Consider the following 23,663-nt stretch of genomic DNA (forward strand, 5'->3'; position numbering starts at 1 on the left):
AAGGCGTAATGTGCCCTTGTAACGGTACATTAACATAGTCATAATTTAATTAAAGCTTCAGGCGATTGTTGTTATTGTTGTTGCTGCTGCGACTGAGGTTAGCTGAGGCTAAGGCTAATGACAGCCTGTATATTAGTTTCTGAAGCGAAGCAGAGTAATGTGAGCTATATATATATATATATATATATACATATATATGTATATATGAATCGATGTGCTATGCAATATTATGATGAAGAAACACCTCTATTCTACTCACAATTTTTGATTAATTAATACAAAATAATTTTTTAAGCAACACTTAAGCTTAATTTAGAAGAAAATATTTCAAAATTCTATGTTAAGCCAGTTCAAAGTCTAAGCTTAAAGTTTTCATTAAAAACAAAATATTAAATATTCTGAAATAAGCAGAGCATGTGCACATCAGCTGAACTAAGCACTGAAAGAGACTATTTACAAGGCATGGCACAATCAGTCATACTCTAGCCATATTCCATACAATGGAGGATTAACTGCTGCATTAAAATATACGCCTCAATTTGACCTAAATGAAGCCAAGGAAAATATGAAAAGTCACTTTGACTTTGGCTGGCCAAATAGAAGGCGAAATGGAGCAGGAATGAAATTTCTACCGACTTGCCCAACAAACAAACTGCAAAGGCCAACGTATGCAATTTAATCGATTGCAAAAAAAATGATGACGTTGTGTGATTAGGAAAATGTGTTGAAGCAGCTGAAGATGGAGCTGGAGCTGGAGTAGGGAAGGAAGAGAAAAACATCCAATTGGACACACGCACGCAGCAAACGCGTTTTAAATGCGCTTTTAAAGACCATTAGCCAAGCTCACTTTGAATGAGCCAAGACGGTGATGAAGCCAGAAATTATAAAAAAAAAAAAAAAAAAACAGGTGGCAAGCTCTTTGTTTGCTGTCTCTGCTTCATCTGGTGTTGCAGCAGCATCAGTTAATTAGTTACCCGTTAGCCTTCTTTGACTTCATCCTCCATTAGCTAGTGGCAGCAGCAGCAGCAGCATCTTCTCTTTGATGTTTTATTGATGATTTCGGTGATTAGTTCCAGAGCTATATAGCACTTCCATCTCTCTCTCTCTCTCTCCCTCTCTGCTTCTTTGTGCGCCCAGTGCAATGCAAATACTTTTCACTCTTAGCATCAAGTTGCTTTAATTACGATTTAATATTTGCACTACCAGCAGTGTTTGGGTGAGTGAGAGAGGCAGAGGGAGAGTGAGAGTGAGAGAGAAAGACGCAGCACCTTAGTCAATCATCAATCAAAATGTGCTGTGGCTGCTGCTGCTCTTGGTATTTATATTTGTTTGCCGCTGATAGAAAATAGATTAGAAGAGCTGCTGGGAAAATAATATCTAATCTCTTGTAGCCGTAGGCGAAAGGAGACCCAAGAGATTTTAGCTAGATAATGAGTTAAGCTGAAAATGAGAGTCGAGGTCTATTGAGCAACTTAATTGTTTTTTAACTGTAGCAATTTCACACGCTCTTCAAGTGAGCGTATTTAGAGCTGTTGTGGGCAGAGCTTAGCAGCATAATGCTTAAATAATGTTTATATAATGTGTATGTTATGTATATATAATGTGTATATATAAAAGATATATGATGTTTACAACATACAAAAGCTAACATATAACAACTAGGTCTATATAACCAGGTCTATCATTGCTCTCTCTTAAAGTTTATATAATTTAATTAATTACACAAAAAATATGAAAAATTTTAAATGTCAATGCAATAATTAAGAATTTAATTAGCAAAAACATAAAAATATAATACATTTTCACTGTTAATGCAATATTTTTTTAAAATAATTTTTAATTTGTAGAATTATGTATATTATGAACAAAATAAAAATGTAATAAAAATTTTAGTTATCAATACTTTTGTTTCATTTATAGAATCTAATTAAAAACAATAAAAAAAATACAATACACATTTAAAATGTCAATGCAATAATTAATTTCGTTTTTTCTTCATTTATAAAATTTAATTAGGAACAAAATAGAAATATAAGAAAATTTTTAATGTCAATGCAATTGATTTTTTTTTTTTTTTTCATTTATAGAATAATTATATGAATAAAATAAAATTATGATAATAAATAGCTTCGTTTTTTCTTCATTCATAGAAATTTATTATGAACAAAATAAAATTAGTTAAAAACTTAAATGTTAATGCTATAATTGACTTCGTTCTTCCTCGTTTATAGAATTTTATTAATATAAGAAAAATTTGATAATATAAGAAGGATCTTCAATGTTAATGCAAAATTTAATTTTGTATTTTCTTCAAATGAAATTTTAATTTTAAAATTTATATATTCTTTAAATATAAACAATAAATCTTAATTATTTACTTGCTTAAGAAACAATTATTCAAACTATGATCAAATGAAATAATTGCTTAACAAATCAAACGACTTCAACTTTATAATTGATTACCAAATTAAAAGCATTAAAGACTTCTACAATAAATATTTATTTTAAACTAAATTCTATTTCCAACTAATTCGTCGCTTAATCAATTGAACTGCATATTTTGTTAATTATTTGCAGCTGCTCAAAAAAAAAAAAAAAAAAAACTAACCAACCGCCAATTAAATGACCACAAAATATCTCTCATTGCTCATCGGTCTATGGTTAATGCACAAACACTGCCGATTCTCACCGATTTCCACATGCAATTAATGAACTTTTCGACAAAAGCAAATTGGAAAATGCAAAATGTTGCCAATTGGTGGCAAAAATTTTGTACAAACGAAACAATTAAAACACATACACAACAAGGTGCGTTAATTGAGCCAAACATTTGCGTAAGCGGACAACGTCATAATCATTCTGGATCATCATCATCATGATGATTGAAATATTTTGTTGTTTTTTTTTTTCGACATTTTCCATGCGGCTTTTCGGGCGACAAAGTGGAAAGCAAATCAAACACTTGACAAGTTTATGAATATTTCATTGGTAAACTCGCGGCTTTTTCTCACTGACTGAGGAGCGTTGGAAATGCGAATGCAAATCGAATCCGAATCAATTAAGGGTGTGGGTGGGGGGTGGTTGTGTGTATTGCCATTACCATATGTCATATTTCGCGTGTGTTTGGCATTTAATTGCGCGTATTTCGATTGTAGTCGCTGGCTCTGCCGCAATTTTCAATTAAAATTTATGAATCGCATGGCTCGCCCATCCGCATGATCCCATCCGAAATAGGCCCCACTGTGCGCATAAATTATGGAAATTCATAAATGCCAACAAAGCGGCAGCTAAACCGGGCGAACGGGTGAACGGGCGCAACCGGGAATTGTTTGGGGAATTTTCGAATGCAGCCGCCAAATATTTGCGCATAAATATTTGTTTCTCTTATTTGGCAATGTTAAATGCATAAATATTTGTAGCCCTTTTGCTTTGCTTTTGTCTGTTTTTTTTTTCCATAGTCTGTTGTATTTCTGCAACAATTTTCAATTAATAATTGTTTTGGCATTGAGGGTTTTCCCTCCAACCAAATCCGTTGACTGCATTTTTGGGGGGTGGCTGATTTTGACATTAGGCAAATTGAAATGTAATTGTTTTGGCAGAGCCGAAAGCCGAAAGCCGTTGCCAACTCAGTTTATTTAGCTGCCAATTCCCTTGCCTTAACCCCTTAACCCCTCTATCTCCCTTTCACTCTCTCTCTCTCTCTCTCTCTCTCTCTCTCTCTCTCTCTTACGCCCTCTGTGTGTGTTAATGATGCAGCCACAAAATGCCGTTTGCATATGCTGCCACTCCCATGGGTTAGCGAAAATTGAATCTGGCTGCAGCAACAGCTCCAACTCCAGCTCCAGCTCCAACTGACACCAGTCGGCAGCAGATCAAAGCGCTGTCAAAGTCAAACCCATATAGCTATATATATATACGGATATGTCTTTATACAAATGCCATAACCAGGGCAACATTTGCATACATTTCTGCACATACAATTGAATTGATTGCCTTTACCCCTATGAATTTGCAGCGTATTTGAAGCTCTTCTAATTATCATCTATTTACTTGCGGTTTCTATGGGTATATGCATATTTCGAGTAATTGTAAAACTTACATTTTGTAAGCATTTAAAGCAGAGGTAGATGTAACCAGAATTTACCTGTAAATAAAAGAATTATAATATTGTATATTAATATTTTGTATATTAAAAGTTATATGTAATAGAAAATAAAACGGAATGCTTAAAATATTTCAAAAATTTACATATATATATTATTATACTTTAATATATTAAAACAAAGAATAGTTATTATTTTTATTTTTTATAATTTCAAAAAAGTTAATAGTAATAAAAATAATAATAATAATAATAATATTAATAGCAATTTAATAAAATATAAAAATTTAATACATCTTTCTACATTTTTTTTTTTTTTTAATAATTTAATTAATGATATTTTTATCATTTATTCTTAAAATTGAATATAGAAGTAACTATTTTACTTTTAATTCAATTTCTAAATAAAAAATATATTATTTCATTTTATAATAAAAATATAAAAAATATACAAATACTAATAATATAAATAATAAAATATATTTAAATTTATTTACTATAAACAAAACGTAGTACTTTTTTAAAAATTTATTTAGAATACTTTTATCGTATACTTAAATCTGATATAAATTAAAACGTAAGTTCAGTAAATATTCATTTTTTGTTTTATTAATTTATTCTTTTTAAATTTATCTGCTCAATATATGAATGTCTCATAAAATTGTCTATATTTATAATATAAAGATATATAAATATATATTTTAAAAATTGTTCTGGGTATTTAACGTCTCGCTTTTCATGCCCTAGCATATAAGTAAGTAAAAGTTCAAGGTCTTTCAAGGTTTGAAATTCTCAAGCGAAAGACATCATAGAATAAAATAGTAGAAACATATATAGCACTTATACATGTACTCATAGACCGCCCAGCCCCCTAGCACCTCCCACTGCTTGGCCGATAATAATAAACTAAATGCTGACCCACCACAGAGAGTGACCCTTGACCTTATCAGAGTCCTTTCGTCGTGCTGCCAAAGTGCAACTAATGCCAACAGCTGTTGCCCGCACCACCAGAGCCACGCCCTCAACTCTCCACTGGCCAGCAGCTGGCCCTGAAGTCAATGCCAACTTTTATATGCTACTGTCTTCTATATGTGCTATAAAAAAAAACTGCATTAAAACGTCGCACCTAATTTCAATTTAAAATGAATAATTGAACCCACTTGGTAGCTGGCCAAAAATTGGGTGAGCGAACGAAATAAATAAAATTTTAGGTAATTTGTAATTTTCCGTTTGTTTTCTGTCTGTTTCTCTCTGTTTCGCTAGGCACCGACAAAGCGAAAAATGTAGCCATATTTCAAGCCAACTTCCAGGTGAGTGCACATTATTCATTACCAACAAACAGCAACCCCTCAGCGATCCGGGCGCTGCTAAGTCCTGTGCTTAGGCGTGCCGTGTTGATGTGCATGTTATTATCCATTATATGGCCGGAGAGAAGAAGCAAAGAAAAAAGGGGCATAACCACCCCCTCACACACACACACACACCTTAACACACACATGTGAGTCGCTGTTGTTGTTGTTTTGCACGTTGCCTTTTTAAGTATTATTAATTGTCTGCCATGTTTGCTCCTGCCACAGGACATATGACTGCCTCCCTCTCCCTCTCTCTTACTCTCCCTCTCATGGCCGTTAGCCAACTTCCCCGTTAGATTTGTCTGCTGTCAGGTAGCATTTGGATACGTATCTAATTTGGAATTTCATATTTTGTTTACTCCGCTGCGGCCAATGGGCCAAACCTGTAGCTAATCTATTTCTATTTAGCCAGATTTTATGGCTGAGTGAACTAATTTTTTGTTGCCTGTGTAATTTGCCAGAAAATTATGCCAGTTGGCTCGTAGTAGGTGAAAGCTCTAATGAAAGCAGCTTAGGGCCGAACTAAGATAGAGAGAGAGAGAGATATTACCTAGCGAACTTTGACCTCAACTTGTTGTAGATTTGCTTAGTAAGACATCAAGTTCAAGTTGAGCTTCTCTGTCTCGCGACTTTAATACTACCTGGTCTGTGTTCACCTGCAATTTTTTTGTTATTCTCGTGGTTCTTTTTTCATTTAGCCCCCTTTGACTCTTTCGACAAATGCAATGTCACGTCCAGCTGGCTGCGCTTCCACGGGCATGGCCACGCCCCCAAAATGCCAGCGCACTGCACTCGAAAATTGAACTTTCGGTCACAATTTGCATTTGCAACAAACAACAGACAAACGAAAAACGGCAAAAAGAAAATGGAAATCGAAAACTAATGTCAGAAAAGTGCGCCACCGCAGGCCACAGAAAACAAAGGCACAAATTACACACGAGTCGAAGTCGAATGTGGAGAGAAGGTTCAGAGCAGAGTTCGAGTCTGGCTTACTAGCGCTCTCTTGGTAGCTCCCTCCCTCTCTCTCTTTGGGCGATTTACTGGTTCAATTAGCTGGGAACGTTGATGTTTGCCCGCTATGAGCTGGCCCATAGCTGCAGGCCGGCTTTAGACCGATTTTCACAGAACATTCACAAAAAACCAAGCGAAAATACAGACGAAAACCGAAAAACACAGGATACCCTACTAACAAATACCCTGTATAGATGGGGGGACACTAGGAGCTAAGAAATAAAGTTTATGCAACAGGAATCAGCGAATTGAAAGAATAGTTAAAACAGAATCGTAAATTTTTATAAAGAGTATATTTCTGATTATAATACGGATTTTCTGTAAATGAAATACAAAATTTAAAGGGAAGCTGGGAAAGCTTTGATTTCCATGTATATGTCTCTCAAGATGATTTTTGTAGATCTCCAAATAACATCTAAACATGAAAGGAAAAAGACCCTCGAGTCTTTTTGATAATGGAAACTCCCATTTCAATTTACGAACTGGACTCCACAGATGAATCAATATATTTGAGTTTCCCCAGCGAAAAGAAAGTTTATGCCTTACTGAATATATTTTAAGCTCCAATGACTAAATAGATCTTAAACTTGAATTACGACCAGCAAAGCTGAGTAGATTAAATGTGAACTCTATACGTATATGTATATAGGAATATTGTACTCTGATGTAACAACCTGAATTTAGATCATAAAACTGCATTGACGACCTACAAATGTGTTATATTCAATGTTATATTCAAATATTCTTTCATGTTATACTCATGTTATATTCAAACAATCTTCACCTTGACGTCACAAGCTTCCACACTAAATCATAATACCCTCACCCGCATCTTGTAATGAGAAAGCAAAAGAGATACAGAAAAGTCTTGAAGCGAGGATCACAGCGGTCAGCTTCAATTGGGCATAATTCGCTTATTTTATGCATGCAGCGGCTGAGATTATTGAGATCATAGCTCGAGCCAGTCCATAAGTTAAGATGTTTATTTCGTTTGTGCATCGAGTGGAGCTCGATCTTCGAATGGGCTCATAACTTAGCTCTCCAATAGCTAAAATTAACTCACTCCGCGACTATTCGAATCTGGGTTCTGTCGCTTGTTTTGACATGCTAAGTGAGACACTTTGTGGTCTAGAATTTACGAGTTCTGATAGAGCGGTTCGAGCTCTTACAATCAATTTTTGAATGAGTTAACAGCACGAATCAAGTGGAACATATCAAATGAGCTTAGATTGAGCTACTTAGCCCAAGGTAAGCAGCAGCACCGACTGCGAACTTCTGTTCGACTCGCTGGCACTGCACTACGCAGCTACTGGGCTGGAGAGGGGGTGTTGCTCGAGAAACCCGTTTGGTTCTATGGCAATCTGCGCAGAGTGGGTCAGAGGAGGACAGTACTGGAGCCGTTCTGCTGTTTCTATGAGAAGTACAGGAATCAGGTGGTATTTGGAAGGTTCTACTATCCTCTGAGCCGGTGCTGATAAAGGAGTTATATAACTTTTCATATCTTGGCGACTAATATAACACAGGGGATGATGCCATATCGCCATATTTCTTCAATTTGGAGTGTCGAGATGCACAACCACGACGTAAAAGATCTGCTGGATCGATTACAGACATTTACACTAAGCCACTATACCTCGCTTTTCCAATTTCAATAAGTAAAACTATGCAAATGTTATTGTTTTTTGTTCACATTGCATTTCTCTTAGTTGCGCTCATTAGCACTTTGACTCGTTACAGTTCGTTAAAGCAATAATCGAGATAGAGAGAAAGAGAGAGAGCTAAGGTAAGACCCGAAACCCCTCAACTCCGTCTTTATCGAAATGCCCATATTCGAACCAGGTCTCTGTCGGTTGTTTTGACATGCTAAGTGAGACACTTTGTGGCCTGGAATTTATGAGCTCCGATAGAGCAGCTCGAGCAGCTCTTAAGATACCCCATTTCTCTCCCAACTCGGTTCGGATCGTGCTTTAACGCTTTATTTATGCGATGAGCTTTCAGGCAGTTGTTGACGCATCGATGCGATTGCGAGTTACTCCAAATGTCTCAATCATCGCATGCGGATGAATGACTTATGAGACGTAGCCATTAAATAACCGGACAATAAACAACAAAGTGCTAATTATTTCGCTATCGTTAGCTAAACTCACAGCTTCCAATGTGGGTTAAGCAATTATTAAATTTAGCGTCTGGGCCACAAAGTACGAAACCGTATATATTGTTGACAAATACCAAAGCCCAGTGAAATGCAAAGTCATGATATCTAAAACCAATGGAGCAGATCAAAGGGGGTCTAACATAGAGACAATCGAAATTATTACTAAATAGTTTTATGAAAAAATCTGCTATTTTATTTACCTAATACTATGTTATAATATTTGCTCTAGAGAAGTAAAGTAGTAGAGAGAAGTAAAAAGTATTTTTTTATTTATAGGTTTTCTGTTTATAATATCCCCCAAATACAAATTATATGGAGGCTACGCCCCTGCTTTGATATATACAAGCGCATATTTAGTATAATTTACAACAGGTTTTATATAATTTTAAGCTAAAGCTTAGCTGCGAGAGAGTAAAAGTCAAAGGCGGGGGAGGATGACGGAGAGGGAGGGATGTGATATGGTATCAGAGAACATGTTCAAGTTCAAACAATGAAGCTTCAATTGCATTGTAGCGAGCTCATATCACAGTTTTAATTAAACAAAGCGACATAAAGAGAGATAGAGAGTGTATATAGTATATCGTATAATAAGCATACATACAAACATATATACCCACTCATATACCTTTGTTTGGATAGATTTAGGTATGCGTTGCCCGCGCTAGTCAACTGGAAAATATGAAATTAGCGTAATTTCACTCACTGTAGATTGAGCTAGTTAGCACATGGAAATGGGGGAAGAGAGAGAGACAGAGAGAGAGAGAGGAAAACAAAGAGACTCAAATAGAGAGCGAGGAAGAATCGAAGCAATCAGTTCAGTCTACTGCGAACAGTCGATCATGTCGCTCTGGTGGCTAACGCTCGGACTTCTGTTCGCTTTGGTGGCGCTGGTCTGCGTCTTGCTGCACCGCAGCTACAGCTACTGGGCACGCGAGGGGGTGTTGCACGAGAAACCCGTTTGGTTCTATGGCAACCTACGCAGCGTGGGTCAGACGACGACGGTGCTGGAGCCGTTCCGCCGCTTCTACGAAAAGTACAAGGGTCAGGCGCCATTCGGGGGCTTCTACTTCGCGCTGCGCGGCGCTGCGGTGCTGCTGGACTTGGAGCTGGTGAAGCTGGTGATGGTGAAGGAGTTCCAGAACTTCTCACATCGTGGCAACTACTATAATGCACAGGATGATCCCATATCGGCGCATCTGTTCAATTTGGATGGCCAGGAGTGGCGCGAGATGCGCAATAAACTGACGCCCACATTCACCTCGCTCAAGATGCATCAAATGCTGCCCACGGTGGTTGATATCTCCGAGCGATTTGTGCGGGTGGTGCGTGAGAAGGTGGAGGTGTTCGAGCACGCCGAAGAATCACCCTTGGAGGTGAAGGATCTGCTCGCTCGCTTCACCATGGACATCATCGGCAGCTGCGCCTTTGGCCTGGACTGCAACAGCCTCAACGATCCCAATGTGGAGTTTTGCCGCCTGGGCCAAAAGGTGTTCACCCAGCGTCGCCACGGCCGGCTGGCCTTCGCCTTGCTGCAGACCTTTCCCAACCTGGCCAAGCGGCTACACATCAAAATGGTGCCGGACGATGTGAGTAACTTCTATATGCGCGTCGTACGCGAAGCGGTGGACTATCGGGATAAGAACCAGGTGCAGCGCAAGGATTTTCTCAATCTGCTGATGGAGCTGAGGAATGATCCTAACGGTGGCTTGACCTTCAATCAGCTAGCGGCACAGGCGTTTGTCTTCTTCCTGGGTGGCTTTGAGACTAGCTCGAGCACAATGGGATTCTCCCTACATTTACTCGCCACACATCCCGAGGTGCAGGAGCGGGCCCGAGAGGAGGTGCAACAGGTATTCGAAAAGCACAAGGAACTCAACTATGAGGCGCTGCGCGAACTCAAGTATATCAAGCAAATCGTTCAAGGTGAGCCAAAGCAGAGAGGCTCTATAATAATATAATAATCAACTGCTGTTACATTTATCTTATAGAAACTCTTCGCAAATATTCCATTGCATCCATTTTGATACGAAGAACTCTCGAGGACTTTCCCGTTCCTGGTTCAAATTATGTACTTAAGGCTGGCACACCTGTGGTTATACCGGTTGATGCCATACACCACGATCCGGATATTTATCCGGAACCAGAAAAATTCGATCCCGATCGCTTCGCACCCGAAGCCATCGAGGCCCGTCACTCAGCCGCTTGGCTGGGCTTCGGCGCCGGGCCAAGAAACTGCATTGGCCTGCGCTTCGGCGAGATGCAGACATTGGTGGGTCTGGCGGTGCTGCTGAAGAACTTCAAGTTCTCGCCAGCCAAGGAAACTGAAATACCACTGCAACTGAATAAGACGAGCTTCTTTCTGCAATCACAGGGCGGCATTGTGCTCAATGTGCAGAAGGTCTGAATGATATATAAATTATTAATATTAATATTATAGTATTTGAAAATATTTTTAATTAATTTATTTTTTATTTTCTTTGTTTTGCTCTTTATTAAAATATATATATGTTGTGTATATGTTATTTTTCTGTGTAATCGATCTCTGAGCATGTACTAAGAGGAAGTTGATTCGCTTATCAACGCTTCGATTCGCTACAGTTTGTTGAAACATTCATTGCTTGTTTCATTATTTCCATAATTTGTGCTCAAAATGTCAGTCATATTGTGAAATATATAAATACTTGTTCAGAGTGTGTTAAGGGGTATATGAACTATATAAGGTAGGTTAGGGAACCAGCTAAAATTTGATAGCTTGAGGAATCTAGAGGGAGAAATTCTAAGATCAATAGACAGAGATCAGTTGAGGAATAGAAAGAGAGGCAATGAAAGAGGAATACATGTAGACCACGATAGCTTGAGACAGGGAGCGAAAAGAGAAAATGGGAGGGAGAGAGAGAGAGAGAGAGAGAGAGAGGGAGAGAGAGAGAGAGAGAGAGAGAGAGATAAGTACTTCCACGCCCACGCACACCCAGTGAGAGAGAGAAAAAAGAGAGAAGTGGATATATGTAGAAAAGGGAGAGCTAGAGAAAGGGGAAGAGAGATATAGAGCGCGAAAAGGAGATAGAGAAAAAGAGATTGAAGATGGAGAAAGAAGATGATAAGCATCGACAAAGATGCTGAGAGGGAATAGATATGTGTAGGATAGAGCGAGTCAGTGCTAAATATCTTATTAAATGGAAAGAGAGACTACAAGATATGCCTGCCTACAGAAGAGAGTCAGAGGTAGAGGTAGAGACGTACAGTGATAAAGTGACAAAGAAATAGAGTTAAGACCTAACGCAACTTTTCGACTGCTCCACATTAATACTTAATACAACAATTCCGCCCACATTCTCCCACTCGAACCTCCAGCTGCCACACCCAACTAGAACTGTCCTCGGCTGATGAATAAATGATCAGACACTTCAGCAGGCAGTCGCAATAGAACTGAACTAAGCCTGTCACCCAGGCAAAGGTAATCATGCATGCAACTTAATTAGCTATGCGACCTGTTGTCGATGGGCTCGTTGAGTTATGGCTGCTGGCTCGAGTTGACTCCGGTTGGGTCTGCACACAGCTGCTCATGATTTTTGTCACACAATAAATTATGCAATTTCACATGCCAAAAATGAAGACACTCGCTCAGTCTGTCGCTATTGTTGCGTGTCTTTGTTCAATCATCATCAACAGCAACAACAACAGCAACAACAACAACAACAACCATTCATCCAGACAACAACAGTCACATCATGGACTTTTGCATGCCAAATGGTCAGACATCTCACTCAAAGTCTCTTTCTCTCCCTCTACCATCTCGCTCACTCATAAATAAGTAAATAGTTTGTGCACAACATTGACTTTTATGACTGTGTATGTGTGTGTGTGTGTGTGTGTTTATTGTTGATTGTAATGTTGATGAACCTGAATTATCACATGCTGTTTGATGGACTGCAAACACGCACAAAACTTCGGACCTGTCTTTAGGCAACACATAATTGTCCCTCTCAGTCTAAGCCATCCTCCCTCTCCCTCCCCCTCTTTCACTCACTCTCACAGACATAAATATGTAGATAGAATTTTTTTTTCTTTTAGCTCAAGAGGCTGCGGCCGTCTGTCAAGTTTGATAATCTCTCAGACACTTTGATGAAATACTCTAGCACTCTCTGTGCCTCTCTCTCACTCTTCCTTTTTCTCGGTCTCGCTCTCGCCTGGCATTGATAAATCGCCGCAAGTGACAAACAACAAATGCGCCCGCACAGCCGCTAGATGTCGCCACTCTGCGCTTGTCTTATCAATGTAGGCCTCAAATGTTTGGCTTTCCTCTGTTCTTGTTGTTGTTGTTGTTGTTGTTTGCTCCATTCCGTTCATTGTTTGTCGCTGTTCCACATGTAAACGACTCGGACATTGATTAATTTCATAGTTAATTTGTCAGCATTAATCAGTATTAACTTAAATGGACAACAACACACCCCCCACCCACGCCGCCCGCGACACTCAGGTTCTTTGACTGCATTAGGCCCTAAGCATGGGCATTAGCTGACAGTCCGATTGCTCTTTGTCTGTTTTCCTTTAATTAATTTTTGCATTGCTTTCTATACCCTCGACTCATGGCAGATGGGTAATCAGGGTATACTGATTTGGTTGAAATGCATGTAATAGGCAGAAGGGGGCATGGCAGTTCCTAGAAAGTATATCAATTCTCGATCAGTAAGACAACCTGAGACGATTTAGTCCACCTGTCAGTCCCTCCGTCCCTCACCCTGTATATATATGAACTCGTAGATCTTACAACCTATACAAGCTAAAATTTAGATCTAGATCCCGTTTAAAAAAATCGATCGATAAAAATTGTATCGAAATTTTGGTATCTTTTATTTTTATCTCCTATATTTTTAAAGCCATACTCTCCGAATTATATAATTTGTTTTATACATATTTTATACAACTTTGATATTCGTTATATTTTAGCTAGTGAAATTCTTTAAATTGAAGATCAGAAGCACATATAACCTATATCTGAATGAGCTCGCATTTTTCCTAAATTAGAAAATATTTATTAAAATATGTAAACTATATGCTAAAAATTTCAATAAAAAAAATCTATAAGACGAAACAAAAGTTATGTAGTAAAGCCCAAGATCATTGGGTTTGCAGGGCATCTTCTAGTCGGTCAGGCCAAAGACAAAAGTTTTCTTGCTTAATTTTTTGTGTTCTTGTGTAATTGAACTGTTTTTACATGCATTGAAGCGTGTTGCTCAATTAATTGTTTGGGATTTTGTTGTGTTGCTAAGTCAGGGCTTTATGATATAATTAGCTGAATGTGGGGTACCGTTATTTTTATAAATTTGAGGATATTTTTTATAAATCAACCTGGAAATTATACTTAAGGGTCCATATAATTTATCCAGTTCCGGCTTTTGCTTAATTGTGTCCCAGCTGCAAGCATTTGAGCTCCCCAAATTCCGTTAGCTTAAAACACTGTTACTTATCAGCAGCCCCCTCCCAAAAAAACAAAAAAAAAAATACTTGACAACTCTGCGTAGAGTTGCCGCTGCTGCATGACTCTTTGACTGCTCAAATGTTTACACGCACACAGACACACACACGCACATACACACGCACGTGCTGAGCGAAAAAACCCTTTAAGCACGTTTGTAGGTTAAACAGAGCAAACATGAACGCAGCACGGACTTCCTTGCGATCTCTCCTGGCTCCAGTCCCCTCTACCCACTCCCCTTCCCTATCATGCTCCCCAGCCAACAACAACATTTGTTTTCTTTTTACATTCTTATGTACAAAATGGCGGCCCAGGCGCACCTGTCTGCACTTAAGCGTGAGTAATGGGGCAGACGGATGGCGAACTAATGCAACACGGCGAATTCAAGTGCCGAACATAACGGTAAACATGCTAAGCGGTTTTGCCATGGCCCCGCTGTATTAGAGCACGCTTGGCCAGCGAGAGTGGAGAGTGCAGAGCGTGTAGAGTAGAGCAAAAAGTCAACGGGAAGTGTTTGCACAAGGCGCTGCCGCCGACAGCCAAGCAGCGAGAGGGAGCGAAAGGGAGAGCGACAAACGACGAGCGGAGTTGATAAAAATGCAAACACTTTTAGCGCTCGCTGACTGCAGTGAAAGTGTCGAAGCAGCGGTAGAAGGGAGCAACGAAGAGGGAGAACGAAGAGAGAGAGAGAGAGGCGAACCAAAGTTACGCTTTGTCTGCCCAATTGTGGTTTACGAGCTTTGCTCAGTCTTGTCCTGTGCTTTGTCATGCTGTCCTGCTTGCGCCCGTGCGCCTGCCAATTGACGGCTACTTGACATTTGCGCTGCTGTGTTTACACACTCAAACAGTGGAGCGCTCTCCCACTCCCACTCTCTCTCTCCTTCATTCTACTCTCATTCAGCCAGCTGCGTCCAATGAAGCAGAGTGTGAATTCTTTGCTCTGGCTAGAAAAAATATTATTTTAGCGTGTGAAAAGTGTAAAGTGCTATAATGCTCGAAAAATATACTATAAAACAATTTTTGCCCCTCACTCACACACACGCACACGCACAAGCTATAGTTAACTCGGCTCGACTTGACTTGGACTTGTTAACGACAACTTGTCCAACTCAAGCGACAGCTCTACAAATGTTGTTCTTCATTTTGTTTGGCTTAAGCTGATCAAGAGAGTTTTGCAACACTTGCAAAAAATGTGTGTGTATGTGTGTGTATGTATATGTATGTCTATGTTATTTGAGCCATTTCTATAAGGCTCCATTCATTTCTTTAACATGTTGTTTACACTCGACTTGGTTAAGTGCAATGTTCGAGAGTCGTTATGAGTATGTGTATGTATGTAGAGCTTGAATGCAACACACATACACACAAGTGTCTACATATGTGTGTATGTATATGTATAGCAGTTTGATGATTGAGAATGACTTTTAGCTAGAGTTGATTGAACGCAAGTTAAGCTGCTTTAGTTTGTTGACTTTTATTTAACACACACAAAAAGAAAATAAAATATATAAATAATATATAATAATAATTTATATATTGTAAGTGCTAAACCTTTAAGAAATATTATTTGTAACTATGAAAATTGAAGCTGAATATTACACAGTCCAATCGAGTTTTTACCGACCTCTCATAATACTCCTGATGTTTCACTACTAAACCTTGTATAAGAATAGCTCTATTAACATTTAAGCTCATTTAGCTCATGGGAATTATCCAATATACCTTAAGCATACGCTAAACAGTTAATTATGCCCATTACCAGCAGACTGTCGAAAGTAATCTAAGAGTTAAGCCCCTCTTATACCCGTTTGTTCAACATTTATTTAGCATATACATATTTCCAACTGATTTATGTGATTATTCCCTAATAACTTTGTTCAGCTTGTGGCCACGAATCTATATGGCCTTCCCGTGTGAACTTGTCAACTCTTTTAGATTTAGAGAGTGAAAATTTTACGATCGATTTCCGTTGCTTGAAACATGCCCAAAACGTGTTATGAGGCTGGCATAAGTGGGTCCACGGCACGGAAATTGTAGACCCATGTAGGCAGCCGCACTAAATATGAACATTAAAAACCATAAATATTAAAACATAAAAATAGCCATAAAAAGGGCGTCCCGTCGATAGCCACAAGAAAAAAAAAAACACACACACACACACACATACACATACATATATACACTTATTTTCCCTGTATAAATTCAGTGCTGGAAAATTAATTTCTAAACAATGAAAACAGCTGGAGTTCTAGTGAAATGAATACCACCCAAAGACTGTGGAGGAGTCACACACACAATTAGTCACAATTCGAGTAAAGAAAAGAAAAGCCAAATCCAAATCAGTTTTATAGGGCTGGCCTGGGTTTATCGAAATGCATTTCCATTTACAAGAATCCAAAGCCGATAGCAGCTCTGGCTAGTGTATAAAAATCAATGAATAAATAAACAGAAACAGAACGAACAGCCGTTGGCCCTGTTTTCTTCACCGAAATGTGCAGCATTTTCATTCATTTGCCCCATGTTGTTCCCGCTGTGATTTATATTTATTTTGGGCTTGTTGTGTGAATTCCGTCGGCATCGGCGACAGCTAAAAGCTTTGGCGGCACACGTCTGCCGCGGCCATTGCAGGTGCCCGACAATCGACAGGGAACACGGAACTCTTAATAAATCTGTATCGCCGACAACTGCATTTTGAATAAATAAATACCCTAAAAACGGGCTAAATGATTGGAACACATAAAAACGTACACAAAGAATCGCTTGTTAATCGTATTTACGCGATAAGAAATTACAATTTGAATTTAGCGCAAGCAATATCGTGCCCATACCACTGTGCGCATATGATAAGATAACATGTTTGCACTGCTCAATCTATTTATAGACATTCGTACTCACACAAACACACACACATATAGCTAGCGGTACTTTTGTTGTTGCATGCCGTAAATATGCAATTGCTAAACTGGACGAGCAAGACAGAGACAAAAACAAAAACAATTAGATTAGCACTAGTTGGCAGTTAGCAGCGGATCGCAGCACATGACTCCGTGGCGCAACGGTAGCGCGTCTGACTCCAGATCAGAAGGTTGCGTGTTCAAATCACGTCGGGGTCAATTGAGAGAATTCCTTTTTTTATTTTTTATAAAATATAAATATATTAATTTTAATGTTTTTTTCAAATACTAAGCATTCTTTAATCACTATTCACATTGCTTCTGTAATTATTTCAAACATATATGTATTTCAATAATGCCGTCTTTAACGAATTGAGCCCATATTCTAACAGTTACGATGGCTTAATTAGCGACGTTTTGTGTTTCATAACTGCAAACAATTCCAAATGTCAACAGTCACATTTACAACACATAATTACAATTACAACAACTACAACAATAACTGTTAGGTCAGGGCCTCCACCGCCCGCTGCGACTATCTGTCTGTCATGTGGGCTTTCCATTCGCATTTCCACAAGCCCAAAGTGAAACATTATGTCACATCTGAAAAGTGTTAATTAGTCCGCCACACACAAATATCGACAAGGCATTTTCAATCAAAATGTCGATTTGATGAAATTTCGGCATTTCATATCACAAATTATAAATAGGAATTTGTGGATGAAATTATAATGCTTCGGAATGTAGTGGATATAGAAATGTATAAGTATATATAAATATTTATATTTATATTTATGCTATCTATTTGAATAACATATATACTATTTTTTTGGGGGGCTTTAGCATTTTGTTTTTGACAGATTAGATTAGCAGTCGTTTGATGAACTAATGTATTTGCAATAGGGGACTTTTTTTTTGTATTTGCCCAAAATGAGAGTAATTCTATATTTCTGATTTATTTTTGACAGTTTAGATTGCTGTCAATAAATATTTAATTGATTTCTGATGGAATATAAACATATATACATACACATATGTATGTCTGAAAGTTCATACATACATACAATATGATTCCTATGACATTGATTGATGAAAACATATTGAGTATGGGAGAGTTATGGTAGCACATTAAAAATTATACGGGAAACATATGTTCTTACATATTCACATTATATACTACATACATAAACATATGTAAAATCCTTAATTTCGATTTACATTAGGCATATATAAAGCTTTACTCGTATTTACATTACGCACTACAAAATTTATCATTTCTAATTGCATTCCCATTAATCAGCCTGCTTTAAAAAAAAAACTACAACCTTTTACCATACTGTAAACAACATTTTGTTACACATTAAAAATTCAAATTAATAATACCCCGAGAAAAAAAATAGAACTTAAAAGCTTCAATTGTCTAGTCAAAGCCAAAGAACACGCCCACTTAAATATACACACAACTGGGGCTGCTCTAATAATATATAAGAGCGAAAAGAAAAAAAAACTTGAGTCGAAAAATGACAGAAACCCAAAGAGCACTTGTCATGGAAAACAGTTGTAAAAATTCCCATGAGCAGCGCGCAAAACTAAAAGCGCAAATGGTCAATAGAAGTGCAGAGAGGCGGCGGGGGGGTTCTAGAGGGGATGTCCCTCATATGCAGACGCATCATATTTTCTAGACGCTCATATAAACAAATAAAAACCCATTAACGAAAACCAACAACAATTTTACATTGATGTGTGCGGCCCTCTCTCTGCGTCTCACTCACTCCCACACACACTCTACCGCAGCTCTGCTGTGATTAACGGCGCATTGTGAAGGGTGCAAGAAAGTAGCGACGAGCAATTAACAACTACAACAGCAAACAAAACGTAGACGAGAAAGAGTCGGAGACAGCAGCTCAAAGAGTGACACTGCGGCAGCAGCGCGGCAGAGGCTGAGCGCTCAGCGTATGCATGCCTGTATGTGCGGGCGAAGCAGCAGGAGTAACAATAACAACAACAATGGAAATAGCGATAAGCAGCAGTCGCGCCGCCGACGCCACAGTCGCTGCAACTGCAGCCCATTAGATAAGCAAAGCGACGCAGTCGGTGGCCCAGCTTCGCCCCGCAGTCAATGTTAAAGGCCCAGCTGTGTTTGCTCTGCCGCAGCGAAGCGATGTAAAAATAGCACAAAACTGCAGCCAGCACACACACACACACACACACACACACACACAGGCACACAGGCGCAGGCACTCGTGTAAGTTTTTCGTGTGAAATATTTTAATATTTGCCTACAAAACAAAATGCGAAAGAGAGGAACACAAAGTGCTACGCAAATCCATATACACTGTACTTGCCTGTGGGTGCCGAGAGCGGAGGAGTGAGGGAGTCAAATATATTTCTTGGACAAATACTCAATCAAAGCAGCAACCGCGCTAAATATGTGGGCAACATGTTGTCAACTTGACAGTGGCGTAGATAAGGGTCAAAGGGGTTTCTTGGGTGTAAAAGCAAAACTTGAGTTTATAAATACAGAAGTATGATTATTTTGGCATTTATTAGTTTTTTTTTTTTTTTCTTTAATTCTGCATCCCCTTGCTGGCACTTAGCTCAAGGCGTTGTTGTTGCGTCAAACTAATCGAAAGGGAAGTCTTACATTCTGCTTCACAGAATTCCCAATCGTTTTTAGCTGCTTGTCACACGCTCGTAAAATCAACGAAATGCAGGCGACTGTTGTGACACTTGGCATGACAAGGACAACAATGAAAACAACGGAACTAAGTTGCAGTTGGCAAAATGCTTAATGAGTGACAGGCCAAAGCAGAAATCTGCATCTGCGGTAGGTTTGAGCTGGAATGAAATGGAATGCGATGCCTGGAAGAGAGCGCTGTGAGAGCGGGTGCATGCGTATGTGTGTAAATGTCTCTGTGTGTGTGTGTGTGTGTGTGTTGTGTTTGGTTTGGTGCTTGCATATTTTGCGCCAGCCACCCTTGGGCCACCCACACAAAATGCGTTGCTTTTTGCATTTCGTGTCAGCTGTCAAAGCCAAAAGTGAAGTTTGCCTTTGTATTTTTATGTGTGGCCCATCGTCGCTGAATGAGAGAGGGAGAGAGATAGAGTGGGAAGGGGAGCCAACGCTGAGCCGTTGCTGCCGGGCAAAGTGTCCATTATGTTGATTTGAAAAATAAAAGCCGGGGAGAGTAAAAGGAAATGGGAGAGTGGGAGAGAGGGAGACAGCGAGAGAGCTAGAAATTTAGTTGATTGAAAGACAGTTAGAAGCGTGCCTTGTGCTCTATCTATTGAGCCAGAGATTTGTCACAGAGCTCTGCTGAGAATGTTGCCCTGATTGCGAGGGGAGGGAGAGAGCCAAGAGCAGCACTGATTTAGCAGCTGTCAATGAGAGAGAGAGAGAGAGAGAGAGACAACAAAGCCTCTTTCTGAGAGAAAAAATCTAACAGCTACTTAACTATGCACAAAAGCTAAATACGAAAGTTCTGCGATGTAATTGACTATGTGAAAGGCACTCAGGGAAAAAGAAAACAACAACAAAAAAGTGATGAAAGGATTTTCCTGATGAAAATTTCTCATCACATTTAGCTTTAGTATTCAAATTCCAAAGTAGTTCAAGTATTTCATTTCCATTGATCAAAAGTCATCTAGTAAATCGATACAAAAACAGACTTCATCCAAACGGGGCTCCATCGAAATTCCAAATTGTTGCAATCCTTGGACTCGGGATTTAGCAGACAAAAGCAGACCAAAACAAAAGGGAACACTGCAACAGTTGAAAAGAATATATCATATGTCATCCTATCAGAAGCACACATCTTCCATAACCACATCCACGTCCATCAATTACCTGTCCAAGGATGCCGCAGTTGGCTACTGCATGGACTATATGGTCAGAAGGAATCGAATCTTGGCTGCAAAGCAGCAACAACAACAACAACAACAGCAGGCAGAGCAAACGACAAGCGATTCGTCGTCGGAAAGCAGCAGCAGCTTCGAGCTGTTGCCCGTCAATCTGGACGATGTAATCGCACGGCTGACCGAGTCGGGATCGAGCTTGGCGGCAAGCGGAAATGTGTCTCTGGAGGAGCACGAGATTAGCGAGATTTGTGCCCAGGCACGCGAGGTGCTGCTCAAGGAGTCAATGCTGCTCAAGCTGCGCGCCCCCATCAATATCCTGGGCGACATTCACGGCCAGTTCCACAATCTACTCAAGTACTTCAAGATGACGGGCTATCCGCCGGACACGAATTATCTGTTCCTCGGCGACTATGTGGACCGGGGCAAGCAGTCCGTGGAGACGTTGACCCTGCTGCTGGCATTGAAGGTCCGCTATCCGGATAACATCTATCTGCTGCGCGGCAACCACGAAAGCTCCGGCGTAAACCGCATCTACGGCTTCTACGACGAGTGCAAGCGACGCTACAATGTCAAACTGTGGCGCTGCTTCGTCGACTGCTACAGCTGCATGCCTGTCGCAGCGATCGTGGAGGACAACATCTTTTGCTGTCACGGCGGACTGAGTCCGAGCCTGGCCAGCATGGATCAGATACGCATGATCCAGCGACCGTGCGAGATACCCGAACAGGGGCTACTCTGCGATCTGGTGTGGTCCGATCCGGATGTCCACACCATTGGCTGGGGCCTCAACAATCGGGGCGTCAGCTACATCTTTGGCCCCGATGTAGTTAGCTCGTTTCTGGAGCGGCACGGCTTCAGTTTAATCTGTCGTGCCCATCAGGTGGTCGAGGATGGCTACGAGTTCTTCGCCAAGCGTCAGCTCCTCACCATCTTCTCGGCGCCCAACTATTGCGGCGAATTCGACAATGCCGGCACCATGATGTGCGTCGATCAGAATCTACTGTGCACCTTCCGCATGCAGAAGCCGATGTCCAGCAGCAAACGTTATTCCAATACGGCACATAGTAATTTCTTCAAGGCCCTCAATTCAACGTAATACGCATGTTACGTTTGTATATCGTACATTGAATATCGTTATGTCATTAGTGTTTCAGAGCACGTGAGTGAATCAACCACAAGAAAAAAAACATTTGAATCTACTAGTCAAGGAATTCATTTGTTTTCTCGTTTTTACGCAATTCCGAATACCAAATCTAAAAGTTTAGTATTGTAACAGTGTTGTGTAATGCAGAAAAGCATTAACATACAAACAGATAGAGTGTCAAAATGTAATTAAAATGCTATGCATTAAGCATGGCACACATTGAGCTTATAATAAATTGAAAATCATTTTTAGATTTTACAAAATGCATTTTGATTGAATATAAATTTTCAATGAAATATACCATAATTATATTTTTTGTAATATTACAAAAAATAGTATTAATATGAATAATATTTTAAGAGTAATATAATTCCAGCTGGTATTAAAATAATACCATTCATATAGAGGTATTTCGAAAATTCTAAAAAGTATATGTTATAATGAGAAATTAGTTCTTAAATAATATGGCTTTTAACCAGGCGTTACGAAATGAGTGAAATTACTTAATAAACTCTAATATATTGGTATGTAATACATTAACTATTTCTATAGCATATATACCAAAATGTATATACGTTAAAATCTTTGCCACGCCCCACCCTTTTTTACTCCACTTCCACTTAGTTTAGGGCTTTCAAATGCGCAAACGATTTCAATACAAATTTAATTGCATAATTAGTTTTGTGTAAATTGTTAATGCAAAATGCTATGCAACACTATTAATTTGTTAATCAGTGTTGAATAATTAATTTTGTCAATAGCAATTAATGCCGTTTGAGAATGTAAAACTTTTCGCATTGATGCATTATCAACAACAATCATTTGATTAACGAAATGCATGCAATTAATATTAATTTGCTAAATTAGACAAAGAGAGTGAGGGAGTAAGAAAATGTGAGAGTGAGACCCAGAAGGGCAATCATAAGAGAAATGAAATTATTTCAACTCCAAACGAGCAGCGGATTTGACGGTTTCCGGACTAATTGCATAGTTCAGCTAAATGGCAATGACTAATGAAACAAAACAATAAAAAATAAACGAAACCGAGCTTGAGCTAAAATAATTACTAAAATGGATGACACCCAAACGAGAACGAGCTGAAAAAGTGGTAAAAAATTGTGTAGAATGAAGTGAAAATGCAAATTGCAATGGGAATAATTTAATGTGCATTCGGTTATGCTAATTTCTGTGAGTGGATGAGCCGACAGATCAGCGATAAAAGCATTGAAATTGTTATTAAAAAAAAAAAAATATATATATATATATATATATATATATATATATCATATGTATATATTGTAAAAGTAGAGCAAACGCTGTGGGAGCAATTACAAAATGCAATCACTAATCAGCAAAGCAACTAATCAACACTTTAACTAATATGATGAGAGGAGGCAGAACGCTCGACCAGGGGAAGCATTGGAGAGCCAGGCAAGGGATGCACTCTGAACGGGAGTAGGCGACTGTCTGATACTCGCTGTGAGCGCTGAGATAGATAGAAGAGATTTGTATGTTAAGCTTAACAGCGCATACTTAACAGTATATATGCAATATATATGTAGTATATGCCAATTGCGTCTGTTAGATAACGATTTATGTTAGGGGCTTTATGTTAACTGTGTGCATTGTCTGTTATGTAAGCATTTCTGTTGGGTTTACATTGGTTTACTC

The 23,663-nt window shown here is 39.0% G+C and overlaps 2 protein-coding genes and 1 non-coding gene across 3 annotated transcripts; all 3 read left to right on the top strand.

Annotated features, from left to right (window-relative positions):
- Positions 1-2,190: 2,190 nt before the first annotated feature.
- LOC6580254 (probable cytochrome P450 6a18) lies at positions 2,191-11,076 on the top strand. Its single transcript, XM_044010602.1, is given in 3 exon segments — positions 2,191-2,238; positions 9,343-10,543; positions 10,609-11,076. Coding segments are annotated over 3 exon segments (1,665 nt in total). The 3' UTR covers positions 11,025-11,076.
- Positions 11,077-17,137: 6,061 nt separating this feature from the next.
- On the top strand, positions 17,138-17,209 carry Trnaw-cca. The gene has a single exon. It is a non-coding gene; the product is annotated as a tRNA-Trp (tRNA).
- Positions 17,210-20,566: 3,357 nt separating this feature from the next.
- LOC6580256 (serine/threonine-protein phosphatase alpha-3 isoform) lies at positions 20,567-22,250 on the top strand. Its single transcript, XM_002006072.4, has one exon. It carries the CDS (start codon positions 20,781-20,783, stop codon positions 21,942-21,944), a length of 1,164 nt encoding a protein of 387 aa, XP_002006108.1. The 5' UTR covers positions 20,567-20,780; the 3' UTR covers positions 21,945-22,250.
- The last annotated feature ends 1,413 nt before the right edge of the window (positions 22,251-23,663 follow it).

Source organism: Drosophila mojavensis, unplaced genomic scaffold (genome assembly GCF_018153725.1).
Source record: "Drosophila mojavensis isolate 15081-1352.22 unplaced genomic scaffold, ASM1815372v1 contig_80, whole genome shotgun sequence".
NCBI lineage: Eukaryota > Metazoa > Arthropoda > Insecta > Diptera > Drosophilidae > Drosophila > Drosophila mojavensis.

Bases quoted from the DNA above. Each gene is read 5' to 3' on its own strand.
- LOC6580256 (XM_002006072.4), top strand. From the start codon at position 20,781: ATGTCATCCTATCAGAAGCACACATCTTCCATAACCACATCCACGTCC.